The 13,455-nt window shown below is 43.8% G+C and overlaps 1 protein-coding gene across 4 annotated transcripts in view; it reads right to left on the bottom strand.

Annotated features, from left to right (window-relative positions):
* Positions 1-13,455, bottom strand: part of NPEPPS (aminopeptidase puromycin sensitive) — a 97,582-nt gene that overhangs the window by 54,346 nt on the left and 29,781 nt on the right. For all 4 annotated transcript variants that reach the window (XM_058676640.1, XM_058676641.1, XM_058676639.1 and 1 more), the window contains one exon: positions 5,244-5,321. In XM_058676640.1, coding sequence (XP_058532623.1) covers positions 5,244-5,321 — 78 coding nt within the window. Of the gene's footprint in view, positions 1-5,243; positions 5,322-13,455 lie in introns of those variants that run through there.

Below are 13,455 nucleotides of genomic sequence, written 5' to 3'. Positions count from 1 at the left end.
TTCCAGTTTCTTTTCATACATACAATATCCTTAATTTTTAATTTAATGATTATTGTTATTTCTTAATGCTGTTCAACAATTTAACACATGTTTTCCTCCTCCATTCCTGCTAGATTTATATGTCTTCTTGGACTATTTTACAATTAGAGTTTTAAAAAATAATTTTCATTCATCCCTTTATTTTTCCTAAATATTTCATTATCCTAAATATTTCTCATCAGATTATCAGCCCATTGTGTCTAACTTTGAGTTTGACATTTAGCTATTATGATTCTTTCTTAACTCTGTGTCTTCTGCTTTTAAAAAAAAAAATTATATATTTTTTTTGCAAAATCAGAAATACAGAGGAAGATCTTCCATCCGATGATTTACTCCCCAAGGGGCCACAACAGCTGAAGCTGAGTTGATCTGAAGTCAGCAGCCAGGAGCTTCTTCTGGGTCTCCCATGCGGGTGCAGGGTCCCAAGGCTTTGGGCCATTCTGTACTGCCACAGCAGGGAGCTGCATGCGGAAGTGGGGCCGCCAGGAATAGAACCAGCGCCCACATGGGATCCTGGTGCATGCAAGGTGAGAACTTTAGCCACTAGGCTACCAGGTCAGGCCCTTCTGCTATGTTTTACTTGCATCCTCATGTTTTGCTATGCAATAATTTCTTTTTTTATATATTTTTAAAAAATTTTTTCGAGTGGAGAGCCAGAGGGACAGTGCATGGGGAGTGGAGAGCAGGGCGACAGTGGCTATGCGATAATTTCATCATTCACTTCTAAATATTTTCTAATTTCTATACCAACACTTCTTTCATTGATGACTGTCATACTCTTCCAAATATATGAAATTTACTTCCACTAGCTGATGTCTAGCACTTTTACACTATGAACAGGATAAAGTCTGCAATGATACAGCTTTTAAAAATGTTTAAATTAAATTTTTTTAAATTCAAAACTTTATTTTACATCTTAAAGTTAACAGTTCATAGTTAACACTCAGATAGTACTGTGAGGCAGTACTCTACCCACATCAGTTTGTTCCCTCTCCCTGCTGCTAGAAGTACCCACGCTCAACTCTGATTTCTCTTACACAAGATAACTAGTTCTTCAAGTTTCAATAGACACAATATTTTTTCATTATACAAAGTTCAGCCTATTTGAAGATTTCTCTACTTCCAATTAAGAAAAAAAATGCTTTATTTTTTTCTTGGAATGCCAGATTTACAGAGAGGAGAGACAGAAAGATTTTCAGTCCACTGGTTCACTCCCCAAATGGGCACAACGGCCAAAGCTGAGCTGATCCGAATCCAGGAGCCAGGAGCTAGGAGCTTCTTCCGCATCTCCCAGCATGAGTGCAGTGTTCCAAGGTTTTGAGCCATCCTCTCTTGCCTTCCTAGATTGCCAGCAGGGAGTTGGAATTGTAGCCAGGACATGAACTAGCACCATATGGGATCCTGGTGCACATAAGGCGAGGATTTAGCCACTAAACCACGAAACAGGGCCCTACCTCCACAACTTTCACAAGATTTGCAAATCTGCAACTTTGCAAATCTAAAAGTATGTTCATTTCACCCTCACATTTAAATTCAGTTAAATTCATAAATGTGAAATAATAAATCCACATAAATTCATACCTAGTCAGGGATTTCTTAGGTGAAAACCAGATTCACTTATTAAGATTCTGAAGGAGCAGCTTCTTTCCAGTTTAATGATATGTCCTGTCATCTTCTGATTCCTGAACTTTGAAGGTAATATGCTAACCTCCCTTCATATCTCCTACCCCATACAGAAACTCTGAGGGCTTCACTTTATCCCATTTGTTCTAAAATTTGTTGTGGTATGGGACCGTTTACATTTACTAGGTCTTTCCCCAATAGTGTACTTTCTATGAGACCAAGAGCTCTTGCTTCATCAGGTAAATGAAATTTTCGTTCGGTATCTTCAATAAATTCCTCTAATCAAGTACTAGGTGGATGCTAGTTCTGTTGGACTGGATTACAGATCTTTATTTTGTTTTTATCTCTTTGTTGTACTTAGTATTAGGCAGACTCCTCAATTTCAGCCTCCAAAACTCTTATTGGCTTTTATTTATTTATTTATTTATTTATTTATTTATTTATTTATTTATTTATTTATTTTAAGATTTAACCTCTTCCTGGTCTCCCACGCAGTCCCAAATCTTTGGGCTGTCCTTGGCTGCTTTCCCAGGCCACAAGCAGGGAGCTGGATGGAAGTGGAGCCGCCGGGATTAGAACCAGCGCCCGTAAGGGATCGTGACGCGTTCAAGACGAGGACTTTAGCCGCAAGGCCACCACGCCGGGCCCGGCTTTTATGGTATTTAATGTATTATAATTCTCAGGAACTTCCCTCTTACTCTAAATCTTGCTCTCTGGGCATTCTTATTCTTGTCTAATAAAACAAAGTACCTTCTCTTAACTCTATAGGGAGCGTCATTGTGGAATAGTGCATTAAGCCCCCTCCATGCTAGAATCCCCTAAGAGCACTTAGGTATCTAGAAAAGCAGCTGGGGAAGGTCCAAGAGCTTGGTTCCCTGCACCCATGAAGGAGACCCAGAGGAAGCTCCTGGTCCCTGGCTTCAAGCCCAGCCCCGGCTACTGCAGCCATTTGAGCAAGGAACCTACAGATGGAAGATCCCTCTCTTACTTTTCTCTTTGTAATTCTGCCTTTCAAATAAATAAATCTTTAAGCTGTCTTTTAATTTGCCTTTGTTTCTTTCAAGTTTCTATGTTCCTATTATCCTTATGATTTTGTTTTTGCTTTTTCATAACAGAAGCTTTTCTCACATGTCTGGTAACTGCTGCCCATTGACTTTGGTTGGTCACACTACTTGCTTTGGCTGAACGAAAAGGGACTGGACATCAAGTATACCATCTTCTATAAAGTTGTTTTAACTGTGTCCGGGCTCTTGCTCTCGCCCCATCCATACCCTCTGCCCTCTACCCTCTGCATGTGAGAAAACAGCACGTTGCAGAGTGTGGCTGCTCTCGGCAATTCCTCAGATGAGCACACCTGTGAGATGAGGAGAGTCTACTCAGCTCAGCCACGGTGCTGATGCCCTGCAGTCCTCTCACCCTAAAGTTAGTGAAGCAACAAGTGTTCTCTGTAAGCCACTGAGACTGTGAGCCTATCTGGGTTAAAATGTGCACACTCATTTACAGATCCAGAGAGTACCTCTGGAAGGGTTCATCAGAGAGTAGACAAAATAGGAGTTTCAGAAAGAGAAATCTCAATTTTCACATTCCTGCATATTTCTTAGCACTTTTAAGTACATGTTCATGACAAAACATTTTTAATAATAATCACCCACAGAAAGGCTTCAAAGGTACCAATATAAAAGATAAAAATTCTCCAAATTAACTTTTTTCTTTTATATCGTGCTTTTCAACTTTATAATAAACTCCGTATGATTATCAAGAATTCACAAGTATATTGCTAAGTATATTCCACTATATTTATTTGTCATCACTAGCTAAATCAATGCCTTGATGTTAGATAAATATATTCAACTGAATTTTAAAAATTATCGGGCCCGATGCAGTAGACTAGAGGCTAAAATCCTCGCCTTGCAGGTGCCAGGATAAAATACGGGTGCCGGTTTCTAATCCTAGCAGCCCCGCTTACCCATTCAGCTCCCTGCTTCTGGCCTGGGAAAGCAGTCAAGGACGGCCCAAAGCCTTGGGACCCTGCACCCGTGTGGGAGAGCCGGAAGGATCAGCAGAGGATCTTCCTCTCTGCCTCTCATTCTCTCTGTATATCTATCTGACTTTCCAATTAAAAAAAAATAAATCTTTGAAAAAAAAAAAATATCCCAAGTAATAATTCAATGGACACTTCAGGGAATAAAGCAGCTTCTGTATTTATTATTTTATCCTTGGGATATATTCTTCTGTATATTATTTTTCTCTTAAGAGTTACTGAAAGATATTCTGGGTTAAAAGAACGAACACACAAGTTTAGGATACACATTACCAGACTGCTTTTCAAAAAATTAACATGGATCTATATTCCACAAGTAATATTGAAGCAATATCATTAGTAATCTTAACTTTTCTCTTACATGACAGAAAAGCATGGTGGCTACTGTTTTGATAGTCATTTAATCCTAAGAGGCTAAATCTTTTCACATGTTTATTAGTCATTTTTATTTCTATCCTTATTATGTGTTCCTTTTAATTTACTCATTTATCAAATTTTTAGTGGTTTATCAGATGAAGTGTATATTATTTCTTTCACTATGCTAAATTTAAAAAGCCCTCTCTTTTTGATATGCTTTTACAGCTAACCACAGTAATGACAACAGTAACAAAAAAAATGTGTTGGGTCCACCATGGTAGTCTAGCAGCTAACGTTCTCGTCTTGCATGCAACAGGATCATGTATGGGTGCCAGTAGTAATCCCGGAGGCCTTTCTTCCCACCCAGCTCCCTGCTCTATGTATTTCCTCCTCTATGTATTTCTGACTTTAAAATAGAAATAAACAAATCTGGGCCTGGTGCGGTGGCCTAGCGGCTAAAGTCCTTGCCTTGAACGTGCTGGGATCCCACATGGGTGCCAGTTCTAATCCTTGCAGCTTCACTTCCCATCCAGCTCCCTGCTTGTGGCCTGGGAAAGCAGTCGAGGACGGCCCAAAGCCTTTAGATCCTGCACACATGTGGGAGACCTGGAGGAAGTTCCTGGCTCTTGGCTTTGGATCGTGCAGAACTATCCGTTGCGGTCACGTGGGGAGTGAATCATCAGATGGAAGATCTTCATCTCTCTCTCTCTCTCCCCCTCTTTGTATATCTGACTTTACAATAAACATAAATAAATCTTCAAAAAAAAATCTTAAAAAAAAAAATTTTGTTACTCTTCCCCTCTTTGCCTCTGGCTGCACATGTCCAAGTCACAGAGATTTGGATTCAAACAGTAGGAGATGGAGCCAGGTAGAGATATTTCTAAAATCTGAAGCTGAATGGCCTCTCATCACACACTACACAGAGCAAAAGGTCCTTAGTTTCGGGCATGCTTGTTTTTGTCTAACAACACAGACTGTAAGTAGAAACCTTTTTTCCCATAACCCAATAGCCTTAGAATAAAACTCCAGGGTCCACAAGGTCTAATGATGGTTTCTCAGAAGCTCCTTCTTAGTATATAATCTACTAAGAACAATGAGGGGGAAAATATGGCATAAAAATTTCCTTGAGAGAATTAATATATCACTATTTATCATGAAATTTTACAAAAGCCACATCTCTTACCTGTTTGGAGAGTACTAGGAAATGACAAGGTGACTTTTTCATCTTCATTCTGATAGTTAAATCCTGTAGCATGTATCTCTAGAATGAAAAAAAATTTTTTTTCACAAATCCAATTCGACTGATTAGACCAAATCCAGATTGTAGCAACTAACATTTTCAAGAGTTGAATTTACAATAAAAGTATTCCTGAGTTAGTAAATCAAGCTTTATCATTTCAGGTCACATGACCCAGCTTAAAACAGTTTAAAATAATTTAAAATAATTATGCATTCTCTATATATTCGTAAAACTTTGGTGATGTAAGGAAACCAAATCTCTTTTCTACAGATTTTCTGACATGCTTCATTCTAACCCTATGTGATTAGATTATTCTCTATGTTGCTTTGCTTTTGAAGAAGATTCAGCATTATCCCAAGAGCTCAATGCTACAGGGACATGAGCAAAAGCTGATAAGCAACCAGGGCAGGTGTTCTGACACAAAGGGTTAAGCCACAGCTCAGGATGCCTATACTCCCTATGGGAACACTGGTCACCTGCTATTACACTTCCAATTCAGCTTCCTCTAATGCATCCTGAGAGTTAATGATGCACTGGCTTGAACCCATCATCCACGTCAGAGACCCAGAAATTGTTCTGGGCTCCTGGCTTTGACCTGGCCAACCCTGGCTGTCAGGAGCATTTGGAGAGCAAGCCAACAATGGAAGCAAGTACTAGCCTATGCTCTGTCATTCTGCCTTTCCAGTTCATGAAAATAAAAATGTTTTAAAAACATTGTGAATTTTAAAAATTAGGTTAACATATCAAAGATAGAAATCATACCTATTTTGAGGAAAAGTCTTTGTTATCATATTTTATGGAATAAGAATGAAATCACAAATGTGCAAATAAACTAAATGAAGGCTCTTAATTACTAGGAGTAAGAGATTACTTATTTGACTAATAATTCAAACTAAACTCCAACCACACAAAATCCTACTCCCATCCTAAAGGAAAGATTGTCCAAAGAGTAGTCCTTAATTAGTATGTGAAAAATGTTCAACATCATCAACCAGCAAGCAAATGCAAATCAAAGCCAAAATGAGACACCACTTCATACCGACTTAGAGGACTATAATCAAAACGATGTTAAGTATAAGGAGGATATAGAAAAATTAGAGCTCTCATATGTTCCTGATAGAAATATAAAATGATGCAGCTACTAGGGAAAACAGTCTGACCTCTGACCGTTCCTCAAAAGCTTAAATGTATATTACCATGATTCAGCAATTCCACTCCTAGGTATATAGTCAAGACAAATGAAAACACACATAACAGGGCCCAGCACGATAACGTAGCAGTTAAAGTCCACGCCTGGAACGCGCCAGGATTCCACTGGATGCCTGTTCTAATTCCAGCAGCCCCATTTTCCATCTATCTGTCGCGGCTAGCTGAGCCGGCATAGTAGGCACGGCGAATGTCCGAGCGAAAAGCACCGACACACGGAGACCATGATGGTGTTAGAAGTGCTGGGAGCCGTCTCTCGGAGCCATCTCTCCACAAGCCTCTTTATTACCATATTATCTTCTCTTTCCCCCAAGCCCATCAACAGGACAATAGGACGCCAATGAGTCTGCAAAGGCTAGGTGCTACTGCCGTAGGCCCGATTCCTGAGGGCTCAGCTTAAGGAATGTAAATCAACTCCTCAGCCCACAACATATATCTGCCTGCATGTAGCCTGGGAAAGCAGTCAAGGACAGCTCAAAGCTTTGGGACCCTGCACCCACGTGGGAAACCTGGAGGAAGCTCTGGGTTCCTGGTTTCAGACTGGCTCAACTCCATTCGTTGCGGCCACTTGGGGAGTGAATCAACAGAAGGAAGATCTTCCTCTCTGTCACTCCTCTCTGTGTATCTGCCTTTCCAATAAAAATAAATAAATCTTAAAAACACACACACACACACACACACACAGAACATCCACACAAACACCATACCCTAAAAAGTGAAAACAAACCAATGATCCATCAACTGAATGAATGAAATGTGGAATATTCACACAATTAAATATTATTCAACAACAAAGAAACGCTAAAACATAATAAAATGTGGATGAATCTTAAGACACTAAGTTAGGGCCTGGGGTGGTAGCCTAGCGACTAAAAGTCCTCACCTTGCATGCACTGGGAACCCAAATGGGTGCGGATTCGTGTCCCAGGTGTTACACTTCCCTTCCAGCTCCCTGTTTGTGTCCTGGGAAAGCAGTCAAGGAATGCGCAAAGCCTTTGGACCCTGCACCCGCGTGGGAAACCCAGAAGAAGCTCTGGGCTCCTGGCTTTGGATCAGCTCAGCTCCAGCCGTTGCGGCCACTTGGGGAATGAACCCATGGATGGAGAATCTGATTTTCTAATAAAAATAAATAAATCTAGAACCAGTGCTCATATGGTGCCAACATTCCATACGGGTACTGGTTCAAGTTTCAGCTGTTTCACTTCCCAACCAATGTCTCTGTTAATCTCCCTGGGAAAGCAGCACAGCATGGCCACAATGCTTGGGCCCCTGCACTCACATGGGAGATCCTGCTCCAGGAACAACTCTTTGGGGAGTGAACCTACAACTGGAAGATCTATTGCTCTGACTTCCTGTCCTGCCTTTCAAATAAATAATAATAATAAAAAGACATAAAAGATCACATACTAATATTCAGAACAGACAACTCTACACAAGGCTGGAGTTTGAGGAGAAACAGGCAGTAAACAGAGGTTAAGCCACTGCCTGCACAACAGGCATCCCATGAGTGCCACTTCCTACTCCAGTTTTGATCTAGCTCCCTGCTAAATGTGCCTGGGAAAGCAGAAGCTTGCCCAAGTCCTTGGCCCTTGCATCCACACGGGATGCCCAGAAGAAGCTCCTGGTTTAGAAATAACCCAGTTCCAGCTGGGTTCGGTCATTTGCAGAGTGAACCAGATGACGGTTTACTCCTCTGTGTGTGCTCTGACTTTCAAGAAAATAAACCAATCTTTAAAAAAGAAGAAGAAACAAAAAAGAGGAAGGGAACAGGCATTTCGTTTAACAGTTAAGATGTCCACATCACACACTGAAGTGTCTGGATCTGACTCCGGCTTCGGTTCCTGACTCTGGCTTCTTCCAATGCAGACCCTGGGAATCAACAGTGATGTTCCTGTCCTTTCCACGATACCTGGATTACATTGTTGAGTCCTGGCTCCAACCCTGGCCAAGCCCCAACTCTTCTAGGCATTTAGAGAGTGAATTAGCAAATCAGAACATGTTCTCTCTCCTCCTCCCTCCTTTCTTCTCTCTTTTTCTCTTTTAGTCTGTCTCTGCTTCTCAAATAAATAACGAAGAAAACAGGAAGTAGCTATATATTTGAATTCTTAGAAAGTCTCATCTTATAGGAAGTTTCGTATACCTTATAATGGACATATATATTAAATATTCCTAATCTAAACATCTGAAATGCTCCCATTCCCAAATGTTCAGATCCAAATTACTCAACCTGTGCTTGGTACACATAAGTTAAAATTTGAAACACCCTTAGTCAATTATAGTTCTCGCTATTCTTTCAAATGGCATGATCATTTAGCCAACTGCTCAAGCCAAAGCTATGAAATCATCCTAACTGCCTCCTCCGGAGTCTGTCTGTCTCAGATCCACACATCCAGTAAGCAAATTCAATGGCTAATCCTCTAACCTCAGACCACTCAAATGATTCCTAGATACAGCCCCAGACAAGAAGTAATTATCCTTCTCCTAGACCATAATAATATCACCTTAACTGGTTCATTTGCACTCCAGCTGCCTTATAGTCTATTCTTCACATAGCAACTAGAGAGCATAGTCTCAAAAGAGTTTCAAATTATTCAGAATAAAAAGCCTAAGGCTAGAGTTGATGCACAATGGTTAAGCAGCTACCTGCAACTCTGGAATTCCATGAGAGTCCCAGTTTGAGTCCTAGCTGTTAAACTTCCAATCTACCTCTCAGCTGATACACCTGGGAAAGCATTGGGGGGCCAGTACCATGGCAGGGTGGGTAAAGTCACTAGTACCAAATCCCATATGGGCACTGGTTCAGGTCCCAGATGTCCTACTTCCCACCCAGCTCCTACTAATGTCCTTGGGAAAGCAGCAGAGAATGGCCCAAGTGCTTAGATCCCTGCATTCCAGGAGACCTGCAGGCAGCTCCTGGTTTCTGGCTTCGGTATGGCCCAACCCTGGCCACTGCAGCCACTTGGGGAGTGAACCAGTAAATGGAAGATCTCTCTGACTCTCCATATCTCTCCTTCTCTCTCAAATAAGTAAGTGTTTTTCAAAAGATAAAATATCAGGCCTGGAGCGATAGTCTAGTGGCTAAATCCTTGCCTTGCACGCCTGGGATCCCATACAGACACCAGGTCACATCTCTTCTGATTCCCTGCTTGTGGTCTGGGAAAGCACGCAGTCGAGGACGGCCCAAAGCTTTGGGAACCTGCACCTGCGTGATACCCGCGAGAGGCTCCTGGCTACTGGCTCCTGGCTTCAGATTGGCTCAGCTCCAGCCGTTGCGGCCACTTGGGGAGTGAACCATTGGATGGAAGATCTTCCTCTCTGTCTCTCCTCCTCTCTGTATATCCACCTTTCCAGTGAAAATCTTTAAAACACACACACACTCTTTTTCAAAACACATCTTTAGGTAAATAAATCAAAGCTCCACACTGCAAAGAACATGTAGACAGTCCCACAATCTGGTCAACGGGCAAAGAGCAAGCTGGCATCCAGTCACACTCATGTCTTCTTGCGGGGTGACTACAGCAGATGGATGGCGTTTACTCAGCCTCGGAACAGGGTGAAGTCTCAGCTGGAGGAGCTGCTGCTTTTGTCTCTGCCATCTTGTGCCTTAGGGCTTTCTGGCGACTGCTGACTTTGCTCTTTCTGGAGGCTGCTAGCCTTGGTTCTTCTCTCCTCGATGCTGCTGACCCTCTTCACTGCCATCCTCTCTGGACTGTCTCTGAAAAGGAGGCCGCTGCACAGTCCTGGTCTACACCCGGAAGCAGATGCCACCTCACAGGTCTCCCTTGCTCTCCTGTCCCCTCGTGGTCAGCAGTGCAGCAGGGCCAGCAAGGCAGGGCCTGGCCTGCGAGAGTTCTCCAGGATCCCTCACTCCTCTCCCTACTCTCCTCCCTATGCGGGTAACTAGTGGTCACTGTGTGGAAGATCCCTACGCACATGCTGGGGCTATGCTATGCTGGGGCTCTGCTATGCTGGGGCTCCACCAGGGCCTGGAACACTGGCTGCCTCCACACCCTTTTGTACTTCAACAACATCACATTCACAGTCCCTTCATCTCCTATGGAACACATTTACCAGTTTATGAGTTTGATTCTTTATAGCATTCTGGTGTGCATATATATCTTCCTTGGTGTCATTTCTTTTGATAAAGCCATATGCTTTTCTTACAATAAACCTATTCCCACAACCTCCACGGTAATGGCCTTTTTGTCCCTAGTGGCAACATCTACAATGCGAGTCGCCCAGGTCACTGCTCCCCATCCAGTGACCTATGGTATCAGGCATGATTTCAGCAGCACTAAGGAAGGGTAGCAGTGGCTAGGGAGGCCATGGGTGGCTGTTGGGCTGGGCCTCACTGCTCACACTGGGGTAATGTAACCAGGCTGGTGGAGGTTGGGGGCTGCTCAGTCTACTCTCCACTTTTGCTAGTGGGTGGACTGTTTACTTTTATTGATTTGAAAAATACAGATGGAAAGGACAGAGATTTTCCATCCAATATGGTTTACTCTTCACATCCCCACAACAGCTTAAATGGGCCAGGTAGAAGCCAGGAACTCAGCTCGGGTCTCTCACATTGGTGCCTAGGATCCAAATGACCTGAGCCATCAGCTGCTCCTTCTCAGCTGCGCATCAGCTAGAAGTAGGAACCAAAAACAGAACCACCCCTCCAAACCAGGCACTCCAACAGGAGATGGAGTGTCCCAAGCGGCATCTGAATTGTTATCACAAGTGTCTACCTCCCTGCCCATCAATTTGTTAAAAGCATTTATCATTACTTCATGCTGCACACCCAACAACAAAAATCCAAATTGGGTTTGGCCAGTTGAACAAGGCCACAGTTCTTGTCAGCAGATGGACAAAGTCAACCTGGGCCAATGATCCACTGGTGCGTGCAAGAAGTGCACTGGCAAGAGACTCGATGTAGGAGCTTAGGAAACTCCTTCATTGGGATGCAGTCCCTGCAGGTGAGCCCAAGAAGCAAAGCAAGGAGCAGCCCAGACCATGCCAGTTACAGTACCTGCCGGCATACATGAGGGCCAAGTCTGGAGACAGACCAGTCGGGGACAGCACATAACACCACTGGCAGACCTGAGAACCAGGGCAGGAGGCAGAAGGAGCCAGATAGAACCACAACACCAGCCAGTGAGCATTAGGATTGGGACAGCAATCAAGCTGGGCTGGAACAGTTTGCAGTACCCACCAGCAGGAGCTGCAACAGGGGCAGACTAGACTAGGTCAGGCTGCACAGTAAGAATATGGATGTTGAGGTAAGGCGAGTCATGGCAGCCTGGGCCCAGCGGGGGCCGGGTACGTGCGTCTCAGGGACGGAGGATCTGACAGGGCTCAAGTAGCTTGTCTCAGATCCTGGGACCCACCTGTGTGGTGGGGACTGGGTTCCTGAGCCCTGGGAACAGGAAAACTGGTAAGGTTGGGTAGCTTGGCCCAGATCCTGGGGCCTGCCTTCTAGATGGGTGATGGTTTCGTGAACCCCGGGGGGTGGGAGATGTGGCAGGGCTTGGGTCTCCTGGCCCAGTCCCAGGGCCTACCTACTAGGGGTTGGGGATTTGACTGGGCTCAAGTTGCCTGACCTGGGTCCTGGGGCCTACCTGTAAGGTGGGAGCAAGGTTTATGAGCCCCAGGGGTGGGGAATCTGGCAGGGCTTGGGTCTCCTGTCCCGGGTCCTGGGGCCCATCTACTAGATGGGTGCCAGGTTTGTGAGCCCCAGGGGAGGGGGATCCAGTGATGCTTGGGATGCCTGTCCCAGGTACTTGGACTCGCCTGCAAGAACATGTTCTACTTAGTGAAAAAGGTGGAGTAGAGGACACAGGCCCTATCGTAAAAAAGAAATATGGCAGCACATTTAGTGCTATAGCAAAAGAAGGAGAATAGAACAAACTGGACACAATGGACAGTGGGAGGGTGATATCATCCTTGGATTGGTGAGATCGGCAGCATTTCAGAACTATCCAAACCACTTGGACAGAACCCTTAGAATATGTACACACTGAGACTCTGGGTTGATATGAGGTGGTGGTTGCTCATCCCTGTATATTGGGACGTGTGGAAAGTCATGAGTGGTTTCCCCCTTTGTCTCTCTCCTTCCTCCAGGAACAACAAGAAGAAATAGCAAATTTGGAAGCAATGAGTACAACCCAATTTTCCCTAAACCCTGATCAATCATGTAATCATCATTAAAAAATAAAATTAAAAATTTTTAAAACAGAAAACAAACAAACAAAAACAGCGGAGGCTAGGACCCTGCATCCACATAGAAGCCTTGGAAATAGCTCCTGGCTGCAGATCAGGCTCTAGCCGTTGCAGACATTTGGAGAGCAAACCCTCCTCTTCTTGTAACTCTGCCTTTCCAATAAAAAGAAATCTTTAAAACATACACATACATATCAAACAAAAACCAAACAACAACAAAAACAGAGTAGCTGGCACTCCAATAAAGAATGTGAGTATCTCGGGCCCGGCAGCGTGGCCTAGTGGCTAAAGTCCTCGCCTTGAACGCCCCAGGATCCCATTTGGGCACCGGTTCTAATCCCGGCAGCTCCACTTCCCATCCAGCTCCCTGCTTGTGGCCTGGGAAAGCAGTCGAGGACGGCCCAAAGCTTTGGGACCCTGCACCCGCGTGGGAGACCCGGAAGAGGTTCCTGGTTCCCGGCTTCGGATCGGCACGCACCGGCCCGTTGCAATCACTTGGGGAGTGAATCATCGGACGGAAGATCTTCCTCTCTGTCTCTCCTCCTCTCTGAATATCTGACTTTGTAATAAAAATAAATAAATCTTTAAAAAAAAAAAAAGAATGTGAGTATCTCAAGTAGGGACTTAGCCACTGTGCCAAACACCTGCCCCTCCTAATTCCACTTTTTAACAAACTTTGAAGGCTCCACCCAGCCCTGGTTATACAGCCTTTTGGGAAATGAAGTGGCAGATAGCTAGAAGATCT

Source organism: Ochotona princeps, chromosome 17, assembly GCF_030435755.1.
Source record: "Ochotona princeps isolate mOchPri1 chromosome 17, mOchPri1.hap1, whole genome shotgun sequence".
In the NCBI taxonomy this organism is placed as follows: Eukaryota; Metazoa; Chordata; class Mammalia; order Lagomorpha; family Ochotonidae; genus Ochotona; species Ochotona princeps.
The sequence above is the reverse complement of the archived record's forward strand: the minus strand, read 5'-3'. Positions and strand labels throughout refer to the sequence as shown.